Genomic DNA, 25735 nt, shown 5'->3' with positions numbered 1-25735 from the left:
AAAACGGTATCTGATGGCGTCCTGGGACGAAAAGGTGTTGGCCAAATGTACATTAGCCTGTTTTAGCACCTCGATTGAAATTGAATCCACCCCTCCCACTTGCATCAGGGCCTCGAGGACTGCGCACCGGCTGCTGTGGGGCTTGAGTGTCGGAGCCGCTTCGCTCGACTTGCGGACGGCCACCTCTCTGTAGGAAGGGTGCATTCGACTTGGAAGTAGAGGGATCGTAGAGATGTCTGGACTTGCTCGAGGTCGACGAGGAGTCTCTCTTCTGGTGATCTCTTCCGCCGCCACGTCCTTTTCCTCTGACCCTGCCCTCGCCTGTAGGGGTTTGACGAGGTGGAGTCGTACTACCGCCCGACGAGGTACCCGAGGCTGTAGCAGATGGGCTTCCAAATAGACGTTCGCGCACTTCTTCGTACTTCCGCTGCTTCTCCTCCCGATTCTTCAGTGCAATAGCATGGCGCTCCTCGGGTGTTGGCTGGGGCGGCTTAGTGTCATCGTCCGAGTCGTCATCTTCGTCTAGTCCGAGTCGGCCAAGGCCAGCCGTTGCGGCACTGATTGTTCTTGAAGATGATGAATGTCTTGTCACAAGCTGGGGTTTCCGACTCAGTAGTGTAACTGCGGGCTTGAAGTCTTGCTTAAGAGGAACATCGGCGCGCGCTTCGACGAAGTGAAATGTTTCTGCGGATTCACTGCAACACAATTCAGTCTCTTGAACAACCCAAAGAATGACAAAAGCTAGGTGGCGATTGAAACTTACGCTTCAGCCCATAGCTGACGATTGAACTCGGCCTGTTCCGCCCTGCGTTGCGCCTTGGTCACCTTGGATGAGACTTTCTTCTCGGCTGGCGGGGTAGAATTGGAGTCGAGTCTCTGTAAACGATGACGATCAGCATGCCACCACAGCTTACAAGCATTGAGTAGAATTTGATAGCAGACTAGTGTCTGTCCCAAATGTCACATAATTCCCTGAGATTACATACATCTGCTTGATTTTCCCAGGAATCCTCCCAGGCATCGGGAACTGCACCGGAGTTTGCGCTCATTGCACTCATAATGACGGTTGCAGGATTAAGAATAGAGAAGGATACTGAAAAAAAGAAGGACGACAATATGCTAAACACGAAGGCTAGCAATAACTCGTATGTTCATGCAGCATATAAACTGGGGAAGAAGGAAGAAGAAAATTCATGCGAGCCCCGGGGCCACCGCCTGTCGACCGTTGATCTCTCCACTCCCCGCGCCCTGAAGTCTGAGAACTTTCGAAACTACGAAACCGACCATCGAGCTCATTTCTGCTAATTCCCAACAATGGCGATTGGTAGGTCTCTCCTATTCCCTCACAAGCTACACGATGTAGCCGGGCACAGTGGGCCCCGCGATATCGATAGTGCTCCATACCCACATGTGCACCGGCCTCTTATTCCATGCTACAAACTAGAGACTCCGGGGTTACATCTACTAACAAACACCTTCTAGACCCTAAGGACCCAGACGGCGACTCTACCATGACCTCTTCCGTCGATTCCATCCGGCCCGACGACGGCGCTAGAGCCGGCGCTCGCACTCCAACTGGCACCGCCCAAGCTTCCTCGGCCGGCGTTGACGTATCGGAGCTTTCCCCTCCTGGCTCTCAGACAAAGCAAGAAGCTGGAGTCTCTGCTGGTGGCATTGGGGCTGCGCTGGAACAGCGCGGAGGAGAGTCTGCGGAGAAAACGGTTGACTCAAATATCGCGGCGTGGAAGAGCAAGCGTGCTCAAGAGGAATATCAGCGTGCTATGGAGTATGTCATTGATAAAGATTTCACGCTAGGTATGTGGCTTTCTATATATACTTCGTCTGGCTGGGTGGTTTCCATCCATGGATGTCTGTACAGTGTGCTGACTGGATGCCTTGTGTTCAGATGAATTCGGGGATCCTTTTGATGAACGTGACTTAGCAGAGAAGTTGCTATGAATCTCTGCATGTCGGAGACCATCTACTACCTGGGCAGCATAGATATGAATAATGAGATACGACTTGATTATTTAGCTTGTGATTCTTTTAGTACTTTTGGTTTACGATGAGCTGGCGGTCTTCGCTCACCTATGGTGACATTTGTACGCGGAATTGCTTCGAATCACTGCTATTCAACGTGGAGAAAAGCTGCTCCAGGCTCATTCGGTGCGATCTACAAGTTTCGTTGCCTACTACGCTTGTAGATGACTTTTCCGAAAAGACATCCTATACCCGAGCTTTAGGGAAAATATATGTAGGATATAGCAAATCCTCAGAGCCACTATATGATTCCAATTGGCTTTTTTTTCTCTATGCTTTTGTGCTCTAGTATTGCTATTTGTAGTTCTCAGTTCGTAGTTAGTAGCTTGCTAGTCGGTGAAGATATATAGTCAAGATATATATCGAATTATTTACTCCGTACTATTTGATCGCTGGCAAGGATTGCAATTAATCAACAGACGTCACCACAACCTCCAATGAAATCCCATACATTCATGCTATGATCGCCCGATCTCCACGTTGGGCTCTCCCATGCAGTGGTTGGCAGGGCAACCGGGGGAAAGACATCAAAGCAAAACCCCAACGGCCCGCTTCACGACTTTCACATCTATCACGACAATCCGACAATCCGACATTTTACTGAGGGGCAGGCTCAGTTGCATCCTTCGATTTGCATTTTTAAAGTAGATGACTTGGCTTGATTCATTTAACTCGAACATACTTGGTCCAACATTCCAACAGCTTTGACACATTCCACACGCGTCAACAATCATGGAAAACCATCCTCCTTCACCGCAGGCATGGTAGGTCAATTGTTTCTTTCTTGCTGCTTTTGGATTCAATTTTTTTCCTTCTTTCCTTTCCTTTGTCTTTGAATGATCATACTCGCCTGTCGCTCAGGTGTTTGGTCCCTTTTCCCCTATTTTGAGCCACACCGCTATACAGACTTGAGACTAACGCAACTGCCTTACGCGCTAGCAGCTCTGCCACAAATTCCACTGAAAGTTCCTTCAGTTTCACGCCTATCAAAGCCCTGAGCGCCTTGCCGCGACTGTGGGATCGTAAACCTTCTACGCCTGTCAGGGCCGGAGACAAAACACGAAAGCTGTGGAAGCGCATTCGCTTTCCGTTTACGAGCATGGTTACCACGACAGAAGTCCAGACTACGGGGGTCGGCGCCTCTAAAAACTCAGATTATCAGCGTGGCGTGAAGCGTCTGTGTGTTGATTCCACCGGCGTGGACCAAGACACTGAGGCTGAGCGACGCGGTCGGTCTTTCCTTGAGACTAAATGGGAGATGCAGGCATCTCGTAAACGACGTAAGTTTCTTCCTCGATTATGGGGGGGCATCTGCACATCGCACGTGGCATCCCGTGCTCCTGCATTTAGAAAGACCTTTCATCTGATAATTTGCAGGCAAAATGCCCGAATTCGATTTCAACATCCACGACGAGGGCTCCCAGGAGGTGTTTAGTTTCACTGCGAACCAGCCCAAGGAGACGCCCAATGATGCTGTCGGCGACGTAGCTACGAATGCGGCACCCCAGTCGCTCAGCGATCTGTGGAATACTTCCAAGACGCCGGTCTATAACGATGCCGTGGCGACCGACCTAAATCTTACTGCATCTGACGCGAAGACAGCGCAGTATGTGCAGTCTAGATCATGCAGCCAAGACGCGCCGATTGTGATCGACAATACAGGAGTCGACAACACCAACTTCGTGTCCACCACGGAATCCGTGCAAGCACTGACGCAAGAGCAGGAGGTCAAATTGGTACGATCGGCACTGCGAAGATCCTTGGATGGAGAGAATGCAGAGCTGCTCAACGACTTTCTGTCCAGGGCGAATGCGAAACGGGCCGCCAAGGCCACACATCCCGGAGATGCGAAATCAACGGAGATGGGTTCTAGCCCAGAGGAGTCTCCAGAAGTTAAATGCTCAACACCGCCACCACGCCGCGTGTTGGAGGAATTGACAACCAACTCACCTTCACCCGTCAAGTTGCAGTTCTCGCCTAGTAAATATGACGTCAAGCGTGGTGCCGATGGTGCGGGTGAGCGGGGGGATATTATCACCAAGGAGGATATCATTCCGAAAGAGATCATGGGAGAACAAGCTCCTGCAAGCCCTGCATGTCGTCGCAGCACCCGTACCAAAGGCGCGAATGCCCCGAGCATGCGCAACACGATCTCATTCCGCCGAGCCAAAGGCACGGAATTCGTTTTTCAACAGCGAACTGAGAGCCAGCAGATGGCAATGGCCACAAAGCGCAACACCCGGCTCAACAAAGGCAAAGCTGTAACTCCTATAGTCATTTTGCAAGCGTTGGCTCAACAGCCGAGCGAGGAAGAGCTGTTGCCATGCAATTTACAAAATGAGGGCTCGAGCCACCAGGACACTAACACCGGTGCACTGGCTAAATCGCGAAAGCAGGTGTCGTGGAATGAAGAGCGCATGGCCGAGTATGAAGAATACAGAGAGCCAATGGACGACCAGGAGGATGAAGAGGAGGGCGATCGGTGCACGAATGACGTGGGCGCAACGCCTCGCCCGCAAGCAGAAAGCAAGCGCTCAGCGAAGAAAGCAGAGTCCGGTCATCGCAGCAGCCGTAGCCAAACGCAAAAGGCCGACGCGAATGCAGACAGTGGGGCCACCGCGAGCGGTTCAACCCCGACTACTGCAGCTGCTACTGTAACCCCGCGCTCTCGCCGGGTGAGGCGTTTGGGTGATTCGGGAATTTTGGGGTCTGGACCCCCAGTTAAGACTGCAAGTCGCAGCACAAGCAAGCCTCCTGCAGCCTCGTCTATTGTGGCTGCTGCTGCCCCCTCCACACCTACCAAGGGCCGCCGCAAGCTTACTCCCAAGTCCCCCATTCCCTCAAAGCTTCCCGCACGAGCCTCCAAGAGTGCCAACACCGCGGACCAGCCTTTCGTCAGTGGGATCCCCACTCGCAGCTCACAAAGCACAGATGATGCACAGCGACAGAGTATGCTTCAGATGAGTGCCGGGTGTACGCCCACGGCTCGGCGCGTTCGGTCGAGATATTATTGATTGGATATGCATTCTCATTGGATTACGACTACTCTTCTGACCGTTCTATACCCCGGTTCCCATTGTGACGCTCTTTATTTATCGGGGGAGTTGCTCGTGTTTTAAGATACCAATTGCTGTTTTTTTTCTGTATTTCATGTATGCATTCTTATTGAATTTGTAAATTGTTCCCTTTCCTTCACCTTCATCTTGATCAAGATAAGATTCGCTGCACGGTTCACCTGCTTTATGCAAAATGACGTCTGTGCCGTCGCGCCCCCTCGGCTGCCCCTCGGCTGCCCCTCCAACCTTGGAACCTTCGGGATTTGTCTGAGGGATGGAATTTCCAATCTCAGAGGTTGTGCTGTCCTGTTTTCATTCGGACTACATTCGGACTACGATCTTCGCGTTGAAACCAATATTATGCACCTAACCGCATTGACAAGCTCTAATAGTCTGTTCCGTTGATCCCTCGTGCCAGCGAATCATACGAAGTACTCCGTATATACGGCTGCCTTCCAAGGCTGTTACCTGTACTGATAGCCGATACATGCTGATCTTTGTTCTGGTATTTGCAAATTGTCTCTAAACCGAGCTGGGATTTGCAATGTCTTTCATACAATGCGTATTGTAGATGCAGTTGTATCTCATATGGCGTCCTCGTCGAGCCTACCTTCTATGTTGTAACATGTCCAATATGAAGATTGGAATCCTAAACCAGACTGCTCCACCCCAATGATGCAGTACTCCATATGCTACCCACTCCCTATTATTGAGGCTAGGAAACAAGTTCACAATCCGGCTATGTGCATTCCAATCCTCCGAAGTTCCTCCCCATCGGCTCGTCGGTCAACCCGACCCAAAAGGTCTCAGATTAAAAAGTCAAAGAGCGTTTCATAGCCCAAACAAATGCGGCATTAAACCCCATACAGAATCACAAATAAATCCGATCAATCGGCCCAATGGAAAGAGGAATGCACGTACTCCGTATAGTACAATACAACATACATAGATACTACCTACTATGCACATGCAACATGCATACATACGGAGTCCTCCCCGTACCTATAACTATAACCATCACACCCGATAAACCAATAGCGAATAACCCCCCAAACCGCCAAGCCCCATTCCAACGAACCACCTCGGGACCACCACAATCAAACTATCCCCATCAACTACCCTTACCCTATTCGGCCTTTCGGTGTTAGCCACAAGCAGTATGCCATCCGACTGTAATCTGTAATCTCCAAACATCACACCCGCCATCCGATATCTCCCGGTGGTGTGGTCGGTAGTCAGCAACGCTAAGACCCGATGCGGTAAGTGCGCGCACAACTAAGCGCCTTAAGTGGCGCATGGGGTTCCGAGAGCCACATGGGTCAACGCGAGATGACATCGTCTGCAGGGCTCGGAGCAGTGTGCTCCTTGCTCCTTGTTTTGCATTTTGCACATGGAAATGAAATGGGAGTGGAATTGGAAATGATATCCGCTTTTTAGGGTTGTATTTTTGGGGTTAGGCCAGTTAAATCAGTTGAACAACTTACAACATACAATATATGTTGTACTATGTTATATACGATGGTTGTATGGCTTGTTCCACTTGGCTGCTTTTGTATCGCTATTTCCGTCTTAAGGTGTTGGTGTTGGCTTGGCTTTGGCCCTTGTCAGGTACGGTGTAACCCTACTTTGGCTTTTGGATTATTTTTCTTCGGGGATTTAATTATTGGTTGGAATTGTTAAGGTATGAAGAAGACATAGTCTATGTTGTATACTACACTGTTACAACGGGGTCCTTTTGCAAATTTTGCGTTTTCGGTACTTCGTACCACCTTCCTTAATATTGGGTAATCTTCCCAGTCCGGTTTGACTCGCCTTGATGGTGGATTTGGGGCGGGTGGTTGTGGCAGCCGGTGTATGAGATTAAGTGGTCAGTGTCAGATCAAATGGAAGAGGCGGCTCAAATGATACACAATCTACAGTACGAAGTACAGCTGAAACACAGTAAACACAATAATAGAGTAAGATCATGGTATGTCCAATTCATCTGATAGAGTTCGCTAGTCCTTTCATTAACTCATTTCCACCCACCCCCCTTGGGGTATTGCTCGGGGGGATTATTTTCGTCTTTTTGTAAGATGGTCAGGACCAAATCTAGTCTTTGTGGGGCGCAGTGTGAAGAGGCTCCTCGGGCCAGTTGTTGTAGCCGAAGGTCTCGTGCATGTTGACGAAGCGAGTGTGACGACCCTTGGCCACCGCATTCACAGCCTCGAAGTCTTCATCGGTGAGCTCAATGGTCTGGAAGTTGGACTCAATGCGCGCCGGGTTGGAGCTCTTGGGGACGACACTGTATCCACGACGCAGACCCCAGGCAATCAGGACCTGGGCGAGCGTGTGGCCACCCTTCTTGGCAACATCGTTCAGGGTCTTGTTCTCACTGACCCGCTCGCCTGTCGTGGGGACCTGGTTCTGCGAGCCCAGAGGCGAGTAGGCCTGGGGCAAGATGTTGTGGGCGAAGCAGTACTCCACCAAGGCCTCGTTGGGCAAGAAGGGGTGAATCTCAATCTGGTTGAGCATAGGCTGGACCTTGGCGTACTTGGCCATGGCTTCAAGCTGGGGGATAGTCCAGTTGGACACACCGATGGCCCGGGTCTTGCCATCGGCGTACAGCTTCTCCACGGCGCGCCATGTCTCCTCGTTGTTCTCGGTCAAATCTTTGAGGATCACGTGCTGGAACGGGTTAGCCGGGAGCTGGTCGTGTGCTTTGCGGGGAAAGCTCTTCTTACCTTTCCATCGGGACCGATCAACGGCTTACCCTGACCGTCCTTCTCGCAAGCAATAGGCCAGTGGACAAGGAAGAGGTCCACGTAGTCGAGCTTGAGACGCTCGAGAGAGTTGTTGAGGGACCAGAGGACGTCATCGTAGCGGTGCAGGTGGTTCCAGACCTTGGTGCACACGAAGATGTCCTCACGCTTGACGGAGGGGTTGGCCTTGAGGAAATCATGGATGGCGTCCCCGACCTCACCCTCATTAAGGTAGAACCACGCGCAGTCAAGCTGACGGTAGCCTACCTTGAGGGCAGTCGTGACGGCGGCGTAGGTCTCGCCCTTGGAGCCCTCGTTGGCGAAGGTACCGAAGCCAACGGCGGGCATTTTCACGCCGTTGGCCAATGTGTAAGTCTTTCCAGATGACATGATTGCAATGTAGTTGTTAGAGAACAGAAGGGAAAAAGTACGCAGAAAGTACGAGCTGTTGGAAGTAGAAGATAAAAGTGGGGGAAGCGGTGTTGGAAGTGGGGTAAAAGGGGTTGGAGGGGCAGAAGAACCTTGGGAATGGGAATTATATAACACTTTTTCAATTGACCTTGGAATTGCCGTAACGATGCAATCTACTGCAACTTAGCCTGACCTGCCCTGTTCCACCTGTCGATCCAAGCCACTGGCTCTGATCATCCTGCTCTGGCAGAGTCAAAGACACCATCGAATCCCCAAAATGACTAAAAGAAACGAAAGCGAGGACAAAAATAAAAAGAATAAAAGAAATCAAAAATCAAAACCCCAAAAAGACCGCTAGTAATTTTCAAAGCTCCGTGCGATGACATCATCAACCGAAACGGTGCGCTTGGCCTGATCGTCATCGGCTCCATCGATCTCATGTCGGCCCACGGGTGCACTGCACTCCAGTCCAATCGTCTGCCCGTCTCAGGCCTCTCTCTACCCACTCGGCGTGCTGGGTTGCTTCACATTCGGCCCAGCAACTCTGGTCCTGGCCAATCAGCGTCTTTCCGATTTTATTAGGCCGCGGGAAGCAACACGTCCCGTGTATTGGGTACCTAGCAAGACACGGTGCCAGCCACAATGACGCAGGTACCCTATACACGCCTGTCTCGTTGCGAGAAAACGGTCCACCCTATCGCTCGCCAAATGATGTCTTGCCAAATGATGACGATAATTCCTAGGAATGATGATACCCGGTGAGTGGATCCTTCGTAACCTCAATGGCAAAATACCAATTTCGTTTGTCTCCATTATTTGCGTCCGGTATCAGATATCGCTTGTATATATACTCTCCTGAACTCCCTCCTCCACCACCTCCCTTATCAGTCAATTTTCATTCCCCTTCTCCCTTTTTACAACTTCAATTCTTTCCTTGAGTCCTGAATCCAGTGACTCCTGAGTAGAAGCTCATCCCATCCTTCTACCCCTCTATCAAACTCCATCCAATACCTTCATCATGTCTCGCGTCGAGGACTCTGACCTCGCAGTCGACCTGGCTGAGCAGGATCCCCGCGCCCAGGATCCTCAGGGTGCTCTCTCCCCTCGGGACCAGCGTGCTAGCTCCGGTCTCGCCATCCCATCGGCAGGCGGTAACACCGTCGAGATCCCCGCCACCCGCAGCGCCATCAGTGATGCCGCTCAATTCATGCACAACTTGAGCTTGTCTCCCTCCATGAGGGACCGCCGGGGATCGCGTAACTCCTTTGGCACTTCGCTCCCTATCCCCCGCTCCCCCCGCATGTCCCGCCTCTCGTCCGTGCAGCGCGGTGCTCCCTCAGTCTCCCGCGATATCTTGGCCTCTCAGGTTCAGGATATCAACAAGGAGCTGACTACCAAGGCGAAGAACATGGCCTTTGCTTTCGATATTGATGGTGTGCTGGCACACGGTAACCACGCCATTGACGAGGCCAAGGTCGTCCTCAAGATCCTCAACGGCGACAACGAGTTGGGCATCCGCATCCCCCACATTCTCCTCACCAACGGTGGTGGTAAGACCGAGGAGGCTCGCTGTGCTCAGCTTACCGAGATTCTCGAGCAGCCCATCTCCACCGACCAGTTCATTCAATCCCACACTCCCATGCAGGCCCTGGCAGAGTACTACCAGACCGTTCTGGTCCTCGGTGGTGAAGGCTTTAAGATCCGCGAGGTTGCCGAAAACTACGGCTTCAAGACTGTCGTGCACCCCAAGGATCTCCTCGCCTGGGACCCCTCCATCTCCCCCTGGGCTACTCTCACCGAAGCAGAGAAGGCCGAGGCCAAGCCCCGCGACTTCTCCAAGATGAAGTTCGATGCCATCATGGTCTTCGCTGATTCCCGTGACTACCAGACCGATATCCAGGTCATTATGGATCTGCTGCTCGCCGAGGACGGCATGATCGGCACCAAGGCCAAGGATCCCGTCGCCACCCGCATTCCTATCTACTTCTCCCAGGGTGATCTCCTCATGCCCACCGAGCACAAGGGTCTTCCCCGTCTCACCCAGGGTGCCTTCCGTATCGCCATTGAGGCTCAGTACAAGACACTCACCGGTGTCGACCTCGAGCGTGTTGTCTACGGTAAGCCCGAGCGTGCTACCTACACCTACGCCGACGAGGTCCTGAAGGCCTGGATGGAGGAGCTCCACGGTGTTTCCCGTCTGCCCGATAACGTCTACATGATCGGTGACAACCCCGCTTCCGATATCATCGGTGGAAACATGTATGGCTGGAACACTTGCTTGGTCCGCACTGGTGTCTTCCAGGGCAAGGAGGGCGAGAATGACCCCAACAGCCCTGCCAACTTCGGTGTCTTCAACAATGTCCTCGAAGCCGTCAAGGCTGCCCTCGCCAAGGAGCTCGGCCCCGACTTCAAGCTCAAGTGGAACCCCAAGGTCAACCCCGTCACTCACGGCGACGGTGCCTCCGCCATTGAGTAAACAATTGATCTCTCTGATCATTTCACGCTGAAACGAAACTCGAAAAACATGTGATACTGGGCTTGAGAAGGATTTCCTGGCGTTTCGTGCTTTTTTCCCCCCATATCATAGACTTCTTTTCTTTCCATTTCTCTGTTAAGGCCTTCTGATATCCTTTGTCATGTCGATCTGGATTATCGACTTGATAGACTGATATTTGCTTTCTTTTTTTTACAATGTGGATGGTCGATGGTTTCGACCTGCTTTTTTCCCTTTTAGACTGGATTGCTACATATCTCATGTGCCATGACGCGAATAACCTTTTGTTTTGCTATATCCCGATACTCCAATACCATATCACCAGTTTTTATCATTGATGTCGTCAATTAAATATTCTTAATTTGTATTCCTTTTTCTAGAAAACTGGTGTATTCCAAAAGTTTGATTATTCCAGAAAAAGCACTCATTGACGACATGGTGATGTATTCTCCTTAGTACTAGACCTCTTGTGGAGGGATCTTCTATTATTTCCCACGTCTATATCCAGGTCTATCCATGGATGCGTGTAGTTAGTATTCTTTAATACTTGACTTTTACACATGAAAACAAGCGTCAGAAACAATATATTTACAGAAAATAATATCAAAATCCATATCCGTCAAATTTGTACACTTTCGTCTAGACCACGCCTGGACCACTAATGTTTCGGGAAACCTGGAACCAGAAGAAAAGCAACAACTAACGTAAGACATCGATACAACCGCCAGAGTGGCAAACAAATACCCGGCATTATCTCAAGACACGCACACTGTGAGTCGGGTAGGTACACAATATTTGAGCGGGCATGTATGTGCCTCAGCAACGAGGTATCGGACGAGTTTATTGTCTCGATTGCGCGTACGCTGGCTGAGTCGTTCTTTGGAGGGCGTTGTAAGCTGCAGCCTGCAGTTCCACCCATATATCATAGGATACATATTTGTATACAGAGAACTTTTGCGGGCTCCTTTGCTGGTTTGCTTGTTGTTGTCAGTAAGCAATTGAAGAGCGCATGCTATATCATAGATTCACACGAAAAGGGCGCCAGAATCCAGCTCTACTGATTATCCCACGATTTTGGACGCGAACAAGAAACCGGAAAGGCGCAAAACTTGTAGAGGAAGACTAGTGATATAAAGGAGGACTATGACAGTTAAGTCTAAGAAGACCAAGCTCAGATCAGAGCAGTTCTGTGATAAAGTATATTCAGACCCATTGCTCACCCAGTCCGCGACTATCTCATCGCAGTATTGATTGATCGAACTATTGTATAATTCAATGAGAAAAACCCATTGTATATCCTAGTGTAACTTACGGATCGGTCAGACATTTAAGACCTGTGGAATAAAGATAGCGATCCGTCATAAATGTGGCTGGCTACAATTTAGCACGGGAGTTGTGAGATAGCGACTCTAATAGACGAGTATCTTACTAGGATAAGCAATCGAACCACCTGGAACCATAACATCGGTTGCCTCAGTGCATGCAGTTTGAATGGCTTCTCGCAAGATCAGAGCGACATGTACTTTCACACAGGGCCACAAGTTGCTCGCTAGGGACAATATCAAAGCTTGCACTTCTGCTAGATATCAGCAAACTCAACCCTAATGACATATCTGTACCGTTACGATTCCAAGAAACATACTCAACTCCAATGTAGCCAACCCAGGCAGGACATGATGTTACTGTGGTATTGACTGCGTCGAAGCAGGCATCGCTCAGACCCAGATTATCATATGGCATTTGATAGCCATCGAGCTGTTGGTAGGTGACTAACATGCCAAAGGAGCCCATACAAGACACATGATTATAATCATTGTCGTTTCTTCGGTCACGCTTGTGTTGACCAGGAAGAAAAGGGAAAGATGAGATAAGCAATCCGTCGACGAGATAGTGCTTTAACAAATCCACTCTTCCTCCTTATTTCCTATACCACCGAGACCGGGAGGAAAGAAAAAGGAATGTCGCCTTCGAATGCTAAACTTTTCATTTTAGCCAAAGCTCCAGGCTAAACTAGGAACTTGACTAGTGGGCACAGCGGGACCCCAAGAACCTGCACCTCTTGTCGTTCCAAGGTCATCAATAGAATTTGTTCCCTCAAACTAGAACCCTATCAGGTCATGTGATAGAGACAAGGATTCCTTTTCGGTGGCTGAAACTCCAACTCCTTTTTTACAATTCTTAACAATGTTCAACCTATTCTTAACCGGGCTCGTGGCATTTCTACAACCTGTTTCTAGTCGTATAATCTCCGCATTACATCAGCGCTGTCTACCATGGAGCTCTCTAGCGAGCCTCGGCCGAATCACCAGAAAGCCATAACATCAGGAGACACGCAACATGGACAGCTATAGGCAAATCGTTGCCTCCTCCAAAGATCCCGGGGAAAAGCGAGATCTCCCATGGGGATTCTCGATCTACCACTGTTCTTACAGGGACGAGAGCGTCTGTAATCGTCTACTCCAGTACATAGAGGAACAGGTTAAAGCCGATCTTGAAGGCAACCAGAGAATGGACCTTCTACTACATCACCAGCTGGTCATCAACAATGACATGGCGAAAGTCAATAGTGCTACATCCCATGAGATTCGGAACCATTTCAACGAATGGGTTGCAGATCAACTGCCCCAGGTCGTCGCCAGCCCTGAAATGCTCGAATATCTCCAATCTCAGAAACTTCCTGATCATCTAGGTCCACAGTACGGCCTCGGTGCGCGGTATCATTTTGCCTCTTTGTGGACGATTTCTGCTTGGAGTCAATCAAGTATATCAATGATTATAGGTTCGATCCTGTTGTCAAGGTTCTGTCAGGGTTCTGGGGCAATATGACTCCCCAGGAGAGGGAATACCAAATTCATCCTGATTGGCATGATGGAGAAACAGATGATGAACTCGAAATGGCTGGCTGGATGTATATTCCCATACAAACTTATGTGCGGTCGTATGATGGTCTGGAACAGCCGGGGGATTGGGATGAATATTATGTACGGCCACCCTTGATGTTGAACGGATCCAGTGCATTATTACATCTAGACGAAGAGCTCGCTCAAATTGACCGTGAGTCCTGAGGTATATCAGTGCCGTCTGATATATGTGGTCTCTGGTTATGGTATAAATGCTAGATTAACCGAAAGACAAACCAGGGGTTTGAACTCACAATTTCAACGTAGCATGTCATTTGTTTATAATGTAGTGGCATTTGAGCACGAATTTTGGAATGATTAGTTCAAGAGGATCCATAGAGCAAGGAGAAGGATCAAGACAACATCCGCCTCCTTGTCTAGTTAGCAATGCGGAGAGGCTTGGCGGCATGCACAACTCCGCGGAAGCGCACCTTCATCACGAAGCATGCAGTCAAGCCCGATGCTGTAAAATATACTCACCTCGACAGGCAAATCCAAGTGACTCGCACCTTTGAATCTAGACTGGGTTGCATTGTTACTAGGCTGCATCTCTAGCGCGAGAACTAAGCCTTTGCCAACCCCGTTGGGCAAGTCGTACGAACCTTGGAATGATACAGTGCGAGTCAGCGAGCCAGCCGGTCCGACTTCAACCCGGAATAACAAGGCAAGAGATTGCAGGGATTGTTCTCTTGCCGTAGGAGGTAGGAGGTAGGAGACAGAAACGGGGTTGTATACCTACAACCTATGTTGTAGGCTTCGCTTTGACAGTGGATCAGGAGACAAGCAAAGTCGGTGAGAGTAGGAAGTATTCCGTATGGCGTACGTCGAATACGAAGATAGTACTCCGTACTAGCATCACCCAATTGTTAGACCAAGACTAGTGGATTGGTTCTCCATCGGAGCTCCGAAACCTCGAGATCATCCAATTCGCGTCTGAAAGGGGACAGCCGTGGCCGGCCGTACGTTGTGGGTTCTCATTATGTAATAGCGCCTGGATCCCCGCATGATCGGCTCCGAGAGAGGCGAGTTCTTGGGTTGTCGATGTACATGGGAGGTTTAGCTGCATGGATGGTAATGCGTTAGGTAAAAAGAACTCTGGGGTAGAGGAATCAGGATGCATGGGATTTGATCTGCTGACGTGTGGATATCAGATTATTATTGCGGAGCGAAGCAATTATATCATCCTACTATTTAACTACATGTCACTATTATTGTATTGTCTTATATGTTGTAGTTGTAGTTATTCTGTTCCAAATGTACTAATAGAATGACGGCACGTTTCCGCATGCGTCAAAAAAAGCAACTGGAGTCTGCAGGGGTAGCTCGAACTAACAGAACTTAATAGCTTAGTGATATAAGAAGTATAGATGTAGTAACTATAGAATTTATATTTATATTGCTCTATTTATATATAGATTACCTTCAGAATACTAAGAATACTATAAGAATACAATACAGATCCGTAATCAATCAGTTTATAAAAGTCGCCCCATGTGGCCATGACCCATGGCGCATTTCTTAGCATTTCGTACTCTTCGACCTTCCACTTCACCTCCATTCTGTACTTCGCCCAAAGAACCCCATAAACTCTTAAGCCCTCCTCTTCCGATCGGAGAAAACCCTGAGATTACCTCCAAATTCGTGTAACGTCGGTTCATCCGTTTCTGTGACTAACAGCTTCGTTTTTTTTTCTTCCCCGCCGCCCCTCTGGGCCCTAAACTTGCCCTCCGGTCTCAATACTTCTTTGACTTGACCGGGGCTTTTTTCTTTTCTTTTTCCAATTTGGAGTCCTTTCTCGTTTAAATTTCGGTATACCTTATTATTTTTTTCGTTTTGCCTGCTCTAAGGTACTCCGCGACTAGTCACTGTACACTTAGAGCCCTTTATAGAGGGCCTCTTCCTCTGCACCATGACCTCCGTTACTCCTGCTCCTTCGCAGACCAAGCCGGCCTTCCCCCGACTCTCTTCAATCCCCTGTGGTGATCACTTCCACTCTCGCGAGTCGTCTCCCTCGCCCTGCAGTACCCCGGACGGTTCCAGGTCGAGCAGCCAACGTCGTCCCTCATTCGGTTCTATTAAAGAAGATACGGAGGACGGTACGTACCGCAGATGTGCGAATCCAGGCTGGAGGCTGACGTGATCATGGGTAATCTTAGGAATCGCGCAATCGTTCGTGGACACGCGCGAAGTACCATCTCCCCAAGACCCGGACCAAGACCAAGAGCGTAAGATCGAGCGCCCCACCCAAATGCAGCAGGCCCCGGATTTTTGCTGTCCGTGTGGTGGATTCCTGGGGTGGAAGCAGATTCGATTGGGTGGGAAGAGTCTGAGCCGCAGCTACAGCGATCTCCGTGGACTCGGAAGCCTCCAAGCAAAGGGCTGGGCATGGGAAGCCCAGGAGCCCCAGACTATGGAGCTTCTCCCACCGAAGGTCCCCGAGGTAGAGATTTTGCAGACCCCTCCTGGTAAATCATCGTTGGAGAGGTTCCCGCCGGAGGTTCTTGGTAAGAACCCGCACTGCCGTTCTTGTTTCTCATGTGCTAACGTCTTGTAGATCAAATCATCTCTAACCTTGCCGTCGATCTCCCCCCAAATGGCTACGCCCCCCGCAACGTGGATTTGGTCTCGTGCCTGCTAACTTCCCATACGTTGCACGCTGCGACCTTGGGTGTCTTGTACAGGAACATGACTTTCCCACACTCCATCATTTTCTCCAAGGCACTGAATCACATGTCGCAGTATCCGGCGTTGGGAACATTGGTGCGCCGTCTGGACTTCTCGCACTTCACCTCCGTCGGCCTAGGTCGTACTAAGCAGATGAACGCAGAAATTCAGAACCTGACCTCCAAGACCCTATTGCAGTGCTTGGAACTCCTCCCTAATTTGAAGGAATGCCTGCTGCAGGAACACCTAGAGGGCGACATCAGTGTAGAAGTGGTCCGGAAGCTCTTTATGGGGCTGCCAAACTTGCGCGCTTTGGATTTCTGCGGTTGCTCGACTCAGGCTTTCTCTGGGGTTTTCCAGGAGGCTTTGGTCAATGGGCCTGCGCTGTCCATAACTTTGCCGAACCTGAAACGGCTCTCGCTTCACGAATGCAGCGCTATCCCCGCTCCCATGTTCGACTACCTCCTCCCGCGATTGGTCAACTTGACGCACCTCGACCTTACTCACACCCAGGTCAACGATTCAGCTCTCGTTGCCATCCCGGAGACTGCCCGTATCTCTCATTTGAGCTTGTCCCGATGCACGCGCCTGCGCGCCTGCGCCCTGGTTAAATTCCTTACCACCCACCCCTCGATCAACGATTCTCTCGTTTATTTGAACCTGTTGACGGACCCGACCCGCTTCCGTCTGCTGGAAGAGACCGATGTGTCTGCTCTGCTGCCGAATCTGCCTGAGACTCTCCGCTCCCTCAACCTGGGTGGAGCCAAGATCACTTCGGACCATGTACCACACTTGGTGCCCCTGACCAAGCACCTAGAGGAGTTGGGTCTCAGCTCTGCGGATCTCTCAGTTGCGGACGTCAACTCGTTCTTCAGTCGGTACCGCAACCCTGCCACGGGAGTTGAGGTCGATACTCCCAGCACTCTCTGCTATCTCGATCTTGCCAAGGTGCCGCAGATGACTATCGGAGCCATCTTCAACACCAGTACTTGTTTCCTGCTCTCCGACAAAAGCTATCCCTTGCAGGTCGTTGAATTCAGTGACAAAATTATCACCCCGCTGCGTGAGCGTGCGAAGACCCATCGCGCATCCGTTGGCTGGACTGTGCGAGACCTCGGCCGTCGTGGCTGGTACGTTCGCGAACCCTCCTCCATGCCCCACGAACCCCTCGACGATGGCGCCCGTTACTGGAAGATGGGTGCACGCTGGTGGGGTATGCGCAAGATCCCCATGGCCACCGGCGAGGTCGGCGGCCTCTACGGCCACTACATGTTCAAGAAATGATCTACTATGAGCGTTCTGTTCTCAAAAGCGTCTTCGCTGGATCCTTTTATCACTTGTTGCTGATACCCTTGATTTGATATCCTTTATTTTCATTTGTGTTTTATTGGAGGGCTCGCTTTTCTTGCTTTATTGCTTTTCACCTTTTGCTTTTTGTTTCACGATGAATGATAATATTCGGTCTATGCATGGCGGCGCGCAACATGGTTTACGAATTTCGGCATTCTGGCTCCTGGCTTCGGGTTCGTGTTCTCGGTCGCGTTTTGTCTTTTGGTTTTGCATAGCATCTGAGATCTATCTCTTCCGGTGTCTGGTCTTTCTATCTTATATCTCTGGCTTCATATGGCGTTACTGTATTTATCGGGATTTTACTCTGCTCATAAATACCTATCTAGTCTCTACTTCATCTCTTATAAGTTCAATATAGTTGACTCGATCTGATAGCCCTGTGTCTTGCACTTCATTGGGAAGGAGCCAACCACCGTCCCAAATAGGCAACTACCTGGGACAACACCCAGGGCACGCGTTCTCCAGAAAACGCGCCCCTCCATTTTATTCTTTCTCACACAGATATTTTGCTTTGTTTTCTCAACCATCCTGCTGAACTGCCCCTAGTCTACCACTCTTCAGCATGCTTCTTTCACTCCAGTGCTATAGGTAAGTTGTATTTCCCATGCTCACTAAGGACCCCGAATTTAATCCAACCAAGAGGACCTCCTCCAATACCACAAGGAACCGAAAGCCCAGCCGGGAAATGAAGCATTTTGGGTTGACTCCCTCCTCTCTGCTGTCCATTTCCAAGTCCTGAAGAGACACATTCTCGAGTCTTCGACCCGGGACCCCCCGTCTATGCGCGGGTCTTCTTACCTGGGTGTTTGCCTTGGTCCTGCCAGAGCTAGCGCATATGGGCTTCCTGTGTCTCCCTTTTAGTATGGGACGGAGAACAAGAGCATCACTTTCATCGCTGTGATGTAACCCTCTGGGACTTTGCATCACGATGAAGTCGCTGAGGAGATGATCGACCTCCCGGGTGAGGTGTTTTACATGCGTGCTCTAGCATGGCTATCAAAACTAATCGGAGAAAGGAGTGGCTTCTTGCTGAGCAGAGGCTTCTGAAGAAAGAGCACATGATTGCATTGTCGGTGACGGCGTTTCTGAATGTGCCATCATATTGCTGAGGAACTTCGACGCTCAGCTAAGGATGTTGCTGGTGGATGCTAGATTTGAGGACTACAACAACGACCACCTAGTCCTCAAGAAAGAAATTCGAAACGCAATCCTGCAGGAAGCCAGACCTATCTTTGAGCAGATCGTCAAGGAGGAACAGGAAAACAGGTTGGAGAGCTTTCTCAAGGACCGAAGGATATTTGCCATTTGACAACATACCGTCCATGGCAATATTTCCCTCAAAATTGATCTTCATGGTTGGATGCCTTGCATGGGCTGGTGCCATAGTTGATTGTGATGAATTTTTTGTTTGTGCTCTTTCCATAGGAATCTTTCTCTCTACATTCTTCTCCTCACTTTGTAAGTCATTGATATCTCTATCTACTGTTATTTTTCAAAAAGGGCTTTGGCAATGTAATTTGTTCTCCGTTAGAATTCCAGCTTCATTCACTTAGGGCTTGGCTCCCAGGTGACGCTTGGCAAACGTCAAATGTCAACGTCATGTGATGAATCGCAGAAGAGCCGCATTTCTCATTATTGGTTTCACCTCTACACGCCCTGTCTCTCACGAAGGTCTCAGACCCCCCTCGCCAACTTCCGCCCTTGGGGAATTGCTCATCCCGATGGGTGGATTCGTTACCGCCTTTGAAGACAGTGGAAGCTGTCCAGACACGCGACGATGTCACCTCCGAGCGGAGCGGCCTCTTACAAGAAGAAAGATGGGACCCTAGCTATATCCGCCGATGAGAAGTCGGTTTCATGGAGTCCTGCGGTCGCAGGGGCCGGGAATACGATCACAATCCCCGTGGTCAACATCACTAGTATGCACCCACCCCACCATGCACAAGGTTTGTCTCTTTGCTGACTCGCGCGACTGCTAGATCTACAACAGACCCCAGCCTCGAACCCGAAAGTGATGCTCAAGATCTTTTCCCAAGCCCCCGATGCGCCTCCGAATAGTACGCCCGATCAATATGTCTTCCTGTTCACGGCTGGAGCAAACGCCCGCCCGCAGGCCGATGTCATCAAAGACACATTGAGTGCTCGAGTCAATGCGGTGAAGTCGGGCACGCCATCCCAGACGCCGGGAGCAAGAGGTGCGTCTGAGGGACTGTCCGCGGCGATGGCGATTGCGAATGCTGTGACGTCCGCCGGGACATCGAAGAACCCCGTGGACGAGGAGAATAGGCTTCGGTCCGACATAGAACTGCAGCAGTCGCTATTACGATCTGATTCGAATCTGCAGCGGATGTTTTTCGAGGGGTTGCATACGAAACCGGAAGCGTTGTCGTCTGGATCGTTTGTGTCGCAGTTTTGGTCAACACGACTGCATTTACTGCGCGCGCACGCAATCGAACAGGGCCAAATCCGTGGCTCGTATAATGTGTTGTCTTCACTCAAGCCGCGAGTCGAGGATAATGTCACGCGGTTAAATATCAGCAAAGAGCAGATCCAGCTCATCTTCACGCAGCACGCACTGGTCAAACGCGTGTACGATGAGAATGTGCCTAAGCTCAGCGAACAACAGTTCTGGTCGCGGTTTTTCCAGAGTCGGCTGTTCAAGAAATTGCGCGGAGAGCGGATTACGGAGGCTGATGCAACGGATGCCGTGCTGGACAAATATCTCCGGACGGACGAGGCTGCTCAGCCGGACCGCGACACGAATATCCATCACTTTTTGGATCTGGCTGGCAATGAAGTAAATCACAGCGAGCGTAGCGGAAATCGGCCTGATCTAGATATGAGACCGTCTGGCCTCGACAAAGTACCTATCATCCGGACGCTGAACAGCTTGAGTGAAAAGATCATGGCCAACGTGGCTCCGATTGACGGTGATATGAGTGCCCCGATAGGCATCAACGAAGAGGCATGGAAAAGACTCCAGCTGCAGGATCTTTGTAGCGAAGAACATCAAAGTCCCATCACTCTGAACATTCGTGATCAAAGTCGTTTCTTCACTCATGGCCAAGAGGAGGATAAGACCAAGCAATTCGTGAAACAAGATCCGGAGCAGCTTCTGCAGATTCTCCGTACGGAGATTAATCAAAATCTCCCATCGCAGGGCAATACACAACTAGGCAAGCTGGTGGACCCAGGCGATGACGAAGACGAGGAGATGGAGGATGCACCTGCCAGCCGTCGCCCTGTCGGCTCATCTGCTGCTCTCCACGATGCATTTTCCCAGATCCTGGAAGCGTTGCGTGAGCGTCGTGCTCAGATGAAGGAGCGAGCGACATCAGAAACATACGGGCTGTCGATAGCGCTCTTTGACCGCTTGACGTTGACACACGCTACAACCACAGAGTTCCTGCACCAGTTCTGGCAGGCGTTTCTCTCAGGCAACCCCGACCGCGCTGGAGAGGTTGCGTCTTTAGCAGAGTCTCTCCATCGAGCAATGGAGCGTATTAAGGCTGTTGCTAATGACGCAGAGGCTGAGCGGAAGGTCGAAGTTGACCGGCTGAAGAAGCAGGCCCGTGACATGTACGAGAGCACGGGGCGAAAATTGCGAGTCAACTTAGAAGGCGTGGAGGGGGGCCAGAAGGTTGTGAACCAGCTTCTTGGTCCTACGCTCCATGCACTGGAGGTTGCATCGACTCGATATCAAAAAGAATTGGCCGAACAAAATAAAGAAGCGGCCATGGCTGCTCAAGACACGGCGGGGACATAGAAGGGAACAAGCCAGGCGTTTGAGATTGGCGCATGGGATGTATAATATGATAGGTTATAAGAAGTTCAATGATTCATTCATACAGAGAAACAAATCTCGATATCTCATTAATCTACATAGCCAAGTTTGTCTACATAAATGACATAAAAATGATCACAGATCGGCATGCCGAGCTTCCCCGGACTTCGGGACCTTCATGCCATCTGTCCCCTCAACTAACTACTACACTAAACCTTCTCCAACTCCCCCTCTCCCCAAAATCGGATGATTCTCACACCAGATCCACACTGAAGAAAAAAAAGGGGCCTCAAGATGCTCACCTCCGGCCTCACAAATGCGCCCCTCACCAAAGCGCTCCTCATCTACACGATCGCCTCGTCCATCGCTCTCTCCCTCTTCGACATAAAACACCTCGTCGTGATCTATGTCTCGCCCCATTTCTGGCCCTACTCCCAGTTCTGGCGCGCATTGGTGTGGCAGGTCGTTGGCTTTACCAATTCCAGTGAGGCCCTCTTCGCCGCCATGCTAGTTTACCATTTGCGGGTTGTTGAGCGCGCGTGGGGGAAACGGAAGATAGCGGTTAGTCTTTCTTTTATTGTCTCCGTCCCCGCAGCTATGCGAACCATATGCTACGGGAAACAGAGAAGCCAAGCCGAATGGCTTCATATACATACGACCTATGCTAACAACGATAACTGCTCGCTAGACCTTCCTGCTCACCACACTCCCCTACACAACTCTCCTCCCACCAATTCTCCTCGCCCTGCTACTCCGGCCTCTCTCCCTAAACAATTTCAATTACCTGCCCTCCGGCCCAACAGCCACGATCTTCGCGCTGTTGGCGCAGTACCACGCCACCATCCCATACACATACCACTACCGCATCGGCTCCACATCCACATCCTCCCCCACCACAACAAACACCACCGACACCACCACCAGCAACGATCCCTCTACCGAAAATACAACATCCCCATCCGACCCTAAACCCCCACCACCAAGCCTCTCCCTCCTCCTCTCCGACAAATCAACCACCTACCTCGTCGCCGCCCAGCTAGCCCTCTCCCAGTTCCCCGCAATGCTCCTCCCCTCGGCCGTGGGCTGGATCGTCGGCGTCGCCTGGCGCGCGGACCTGCTACCGGGTCTGTCGCCGGCCAGCACCGGATTCCGCGTTCCGGCTTGGGTCGTTGGCGAGCAGGAGCGGAGGGGTGGGGCTGGGGCTGCGTCTGGGGCGGAGAGGGAGAGGTATGAGGATTTGCGACGGAGATTGGAGGGGGAGGTTGCGGCTTCGGCTTCTGGGCTGGAGGGGTCTGGGGCACAGGCTCAGAGACGGGCGAATACTGCTGGTGAGGGTGGTGGGTTTGTTAGTCGGTTGACGCGTGATTGGTAGTTTCGCTTGTTTTTTTCTAAGTGAGCTTGCATGCAAGGCTTGTCGGGCATTTTCTATCTGGTATAGATGTATGATTGAGATAGTTATTGGGTCTTTTGTAGGAGGTGCTAGCCCGTCCTCAAAGCCCTATATTCGTATATCATCATTGATTCATAGTGTCCCCCAAGTTCAAAATCTCACCAATTCATAAATATACAATACGATAATACTTGATCAAAGAAAGAAATGCATAAAGTCTAGAATCTCAACTAGCAAGGCCGTATCTCCGCTAGAGTATGTGCCAATTGAAAACACCACATAACGCCATACATCATGTCTATAACCCTGAACGGAATATTACCGTCCATTGCGACTCCGTCTCATATTTTCCTTGCACTCGTTACAATACCATTTTACTAATAGAGACGAGACTGTTAGCAACCTGTATGATTCCAAGGCAAAGAAAAACCTCTTACCATTCTTCCCAGGCGGTTTCGTCAAGCCCACACACGACAAATGGAACCATTCACGCGGACACGCGTCATTGTCGCAAGCAACCATCTCGCCGAAACTGATTTCGTTACAGTAACAGTAGCGCGGCTCGCCCTCTTCGTCTTCATCGTCGCCCTCGTGGAGCGACTCGTCGTCGGAGGGTATTGCAGGCTGTGGGATGGGCTTTTTCTGGGTTCGTTTGGTAGACGCTGGGTCTCGACTTCGCGTGGGTCGTGCGTGTTGTTGGCTGGGCTCTGTAAATGCGGTGAGGACAGGCGTTGATGTCTTGGAATTGCGTCCCTTGGTCGTCTCGACCTCGGCAGAACCGGATTTTCCATCCAGATCATCGCGCTTGGTTCCTGCTGGAACGGATGTTCTACCGTTGGCATCACCGTCGTAGTCACGGTGTGGGTCTGGGTGGACAAGTTCATTTTTAACGGGTCCGTCCCGGGGTGTAGATCTGGAATCGGCAACTTTGTCTGCGTGGAGGACATGGTTAATTGATAGTTCCGGGGGAAGTGGTTGAAACGGCATACTGTTGTTAGGAAGGTTTGAAGCCGATGACGATGGCCGCGCACGCGAATTGCCTGGTCCAGAATTCTGGGCTCGTGAAGACTGTGGCCTTGTTGTGTTGGGTCCTGGACTAGCGGCAGCCCGTGGGCCATTGAATGTTCCAATCAAAGGCGATGGGGCCAGAACAGGAGATGCAGCACTAGAAGCGTTGGCCCTAAAAAAAAGTCAGTTGGATGCAGCAGTGAACACAGCGAAATGAGACGTACTTCTTCCGGGCAGCAGCGGCCGAATTAGGAGCGCGAGTCCGCTTCTTCTCTACTGGTTCTTTATTCGCGGCTCTCTGGCTCCCAGCACCGCTAGCAGAGCGCTCCATCGGAGCACTAGTGTCAACTGGCAGTGAGCGCTCCACCTTCCGACGTTTGGGTGCAGCGGTGGCGTCAGCCGCGTGATCTCCACCCCGAGATTTCGCATTGTTGTTCTTGCGGGTGCCCGAGCTGCGCGTATCCTCATAGTCTGCGTCGGCCTGTGCCCGACGTTGTTTCCGAGCCAGAACAGCATCGCGCCGCGCCTCACTGCGACTAGCAGCTTCAGCCTCTTGGAGCACGTGCGACAGATCCTGTCTTTGCGCTACCGCTTCCCGGCGCGGACGTTCATTAGTCGCTGCCTTCGCGGTACTCTTGTTGGAGTACGCCCAGTGTGTCAAGCTGCCCAAGCGAGCCTCCTCGCTGATCTCGCCTGCAATGTATGGGAACACCGTATCCAGTCGGACAACCTGGCGATCCAATTCCTCGTTCGCGTTCGAAATGACGTGATTCTTCTCATCGGCGGTCATCATCAGGTCGGAGAGGCTTTGGCGTACACGATCGAAGAGAAGCCGACGGCTTTTGCTCTCGGATGTTTCCGGTGATTGGGATAGTTCCTGGCGCAAGAGTGGCGGTATTAGTAGACGCCGAGTAGACAATTAGACGAATCGCGCGGGAAGCTCACCTTGGGCAAAACATCCTCCCGAATCACACCCCCAACGATAGGCGCCGGGTGTGGGGGATGAGGAACGGGCTGCGACTGGGAGGAGAACTTGAGTAATTGCAGTAGATTTTCCTCGAGAGCCCACGCCTTCGCATCAACTTCCTTGAGAAGAGAGTTGTGGCGACGGAACTCGCGCGGAAGCGCTGTTATCGCATCGGTGAAATGCGTGAGCGCAGGATAGAAGCCGTGGGGAACAGGGGGCGTGGAAGGAATTTCAGCTGTCGAGCTTCCGCCGAACGCGAAGGATGACCGTCCGGTGGTTTTGGAGATTCGAGACGGGTTTGTACGTGTCTGACGGGCGGACTGTCGGATTCCTTGGCCCGGCGTATTGTTGACTGACGACGAGACGACGGACGTCGTGAAGGGCATAGTTGTTGAGACTGGAGCTGCGCCGTTGGAGGAGAGTTGAGGTGAGCCTACCCCAATTTGAGGAGGAAATTGTGAGATCTGAAGAATCAATGGTGTTCAGCAATGACCTGGGACCATGGACAAGAGTCAACACCTCGCGTAGCAACAAAAGGGCATCGATGCAGAAGAAACTACTGCTGAAGTTTGCGTGCGGAGAAGAGCGATTGGCAATCGAATCAGGTGATATAGGTGCCTGCAGCATTAATCAGGCATCAGTTGCTGAATCATCCGAGCATGTGGGTGACGTCATATCAGGAACATCGCATACAATCAATGCAATTAATGCAATGCATGTGAGCTACGGTGATTTGTTAGAAGTTTACTCTGTAGAACATTACAAATTACAATTAATGCAATCGATGACATTATAAGTGGAAAATAAATATGCGTCTAGTCAAGGATTCTTTGTATTTTACATATAGCGTGAATCTAGGTATAGAAGGAGACCTTGTATTAGGACAACCAAAAGACTGTCCTAGCATAGCATGACTATGAACCTAGGACA

At 50.8% G+C, this 25735-nt stretch overlaps 11 protein-coding genes across 11 annotated transcripts; 7 read left to right on the top strand and 4 right to left on the bottom strand.

Moving 5' to 3' along the window:
* Nucleotides 1-52: 52 nt before the first annotated feature.
* Nucleotides 53-1058, bottom strand: LCP9604111_3572 (uncharacterized protein; the record flags this gene model as incomplete). Its single annotated transcript, XM_039071175.1, has 3 exons — nucleotides 53-695; nucleotides 764-876; nucleotides 987-1058. 3 exons carry the CDS (start codon nucleotides 1056-1058, stop codon nucleotides 53-55), a joined length of 828 nt encoding a protein of 275 aa, XP_038930235.1.
* A 256-nt stretch (nucleotides 1059-1314) lies between these two features.
* On the top strand, nucleotides 1315-1959 carry LCP9604111_3571 (uncharacterized protein; the record flags this gene model as incomplete). Its single annotated transcript, XM_039071174.1, has 3 exons — nucleotides 1315-1324; nucleotides 1483-1815; nucleotides 1907-1959. The coding sequence occupies 3 exons, from the start codon at nucleotides 1315-1317 to the stop codon at nucleotides 1957-1959; spliced, it is 396 nt and encodes a 131-aa protein (XP_038930234.1).
* Nucleotides 1960-2772: 813 nt separating this feature from the next.
* Nucleotides 2773-5054, top strand: LCP9604111_3570 (uncharacterized protein; the record flags this gene model as incomplete). Its single annotated transcript, XM_039071173.1, has 3 exons — nucleotides 2773-2804; nucleotides 2980-3320; nucleotides 3418-5054. 3 exons carry the CDS (start codon nucleotides 2773-2775, stop codon nucleotides 5052-5054), a joined length of 2010 nt encoding a protein of 669 aa, XP_038930233.1.
* Nucleotides 5055-7187: 2133 nt separating this feature from the next.
* On the bottom strand, nucleotides 7188-8227 carry gldB (putative glycerol dehydrogenase (GldB); the record flags this gene model as incomplete). The annotated part of the gene is made up of 2 exons (XM_039071171.1): nucleotides 7188-7763; nucleotides 7820-8227. 2 exons carry the CDS (start codon nucleotides 8225-8227, stop codon nucleotides 7188-7190), a joined length of 984 nt encoding a protein of 327 aa, XP_038930232.1.
* A 1039-nt stretch (nucleotides 8228-9266) lies between these two features.
* LCP9604111_3568 (phosphatidyl synthase) lies at nucleotides 9267-10724 on the top strand (the record flags this gene model as incomplete). The annotated part of the gene is made up of 1 exon (XM_039071170.1): nucleotides 9267-10724. The coding sequence occupies one exon, from the start codon at nucleotides 9267-9269 to the stop codon at nucleotides 10722-10724; it is 1458 nt and encodes a 485-aa protein (XP_038930231.1).
* A 1326-nt stretch (nucleotides 10725-12050) lies between these two features.
* LCP9604111_3567 (uncharacterized protein) lies at nucleotides 12051-12518 on the bottom strand (the record flags this gene model as incomplete). The annotated part of the gene is made up of 4 exons (XM_039071169.1): nucleotides 12051-12112; nucleotides 12172-12192; nucleotides 12266-12318; nucleotides 12385-12518. The coding sequence occupies 4 exons, from the start codon at nucleotides 12516-12518 to the stop codon at nucleotides 12051-12053; spliced, it is 270 nt and encodes an 89-aa protein (XP_038930230.1).
* A 561-nt stretch (nucleotides 12519-13079) lies between these two features.
* On the top strand, nucleotides 13080-13807 carry LCP9604111_3566 (uncharacterized protein; the record flags this gene model as incomplete). Its single annotated transcript, XM_039071168.1, has 2 exons — nucleotides 13080-13456; nucleotides 13522-13807. The coding sequence occupies 2 exons, from the start codon at nucleotides 13080-13082 to the stop codon at nucleotides 13805-13807; spliced, it is 663 nt and encodes a 220-aa protein (XP_038930229.1).
* A 1744-nt stretch (nucleotides 13808-15551) lies between these two features.
* Nucleotides 15552-17590, top strand: LCP9604111_3565 (Leucine Rich Repeat domain protein; the record flags this gene model as incomplete). Its single annotated transcript, XM_039071167.1, has 3 exons — nucleotides 15552-15738; nucleotides 15799-16146; nucleotides 16197-17590. The coding sequence occupies 3 exons, from the start codon at nucleotides 15552-15554 to the stop codon at nucleotides 17588-17590; spliced, it is 1929 nt and encodes a 642-aa protein (XP_038930228.1).
* A 1843-nt stretch (nucleotides 17591-19433) lies between these two features.
* Nucleotides 19434-21422, top strand: LCP9604111_3564 (TFIIH subunit TFB1 family protein; the record flags this gene model as incomplete). The annotated part of the gene is made up of 2 exons (XM_039071166.1): nucleotides 19434-19575; nucleotides 19636-21422. 2 exons carry the CDS (start codon nucleotides 19434-19436, stop codon nucleotides 21420-21422), a joined length of 1929 nt encoding a protein of 642 aa, XP_038930227.1.
* Nucleotides 21423-21734: 312 nt separating this feature from the next.
* Nucleotides 21735-22812, top strand: dscB (the record flags this gene model as incomplete). The annotated part of the gene is made up of 2 exons (XM_039071165.1): nucleotides 21735-22001; nucleotides 22129-22812. The coding sequence occupies 2 exons, from the start codon at nucleotides 21735-21737 to the stop codon at nucleotides 22810-22812; spliced, it is 951 nt and encodes a 316-aa protein (XP_038930226.1).
* Nucleotides 22813-23148: 336 nt separating this feature from the next.
* LCP9604111_3562 (putative PHD finger domain protein (Ing1)) lies at nucleotides 23149-25191 on the bottom strand (the record flags this gene model as incomplete). The annotated part of the gene is made up of 5 exons (XM_039071164.1): nucleotides 23149-23207; nucleotides 23268-23762; nucleotides 23820-24010; nucleotides 24063-24715; nucleotides 24784-25191. 5 exons carry the CDS (start codon nucleotides 25189-25191, stop codon nucleotides 23149-23151), a joined length of 1806 nt encoding a protein of 601 aa, XP_038930225.1.
* Between the last annotated feature and the right edge of the window lie 544 nt (nucleotides 25192-25735).

The sequence above is a fragment of the Penicillium roqueforti genome (assembly GCF_015533775.1).
Source record: "Penicillium roqueforti strain LCP96 04111 chromosome Unknown scaffold_06, whole genome shotgun sequence".
Taxonomy (NCBI): domain Eukaryota; kingdom Fungi; phylum Ascomycota; class Eurotiomycetes; order Eurotiales; family Aspergillaceae; genus Penicillium; species Penicillium roqueforti.
This window is presented reverse-complemented; position numbering and strand designations above follow the sequence as displayed.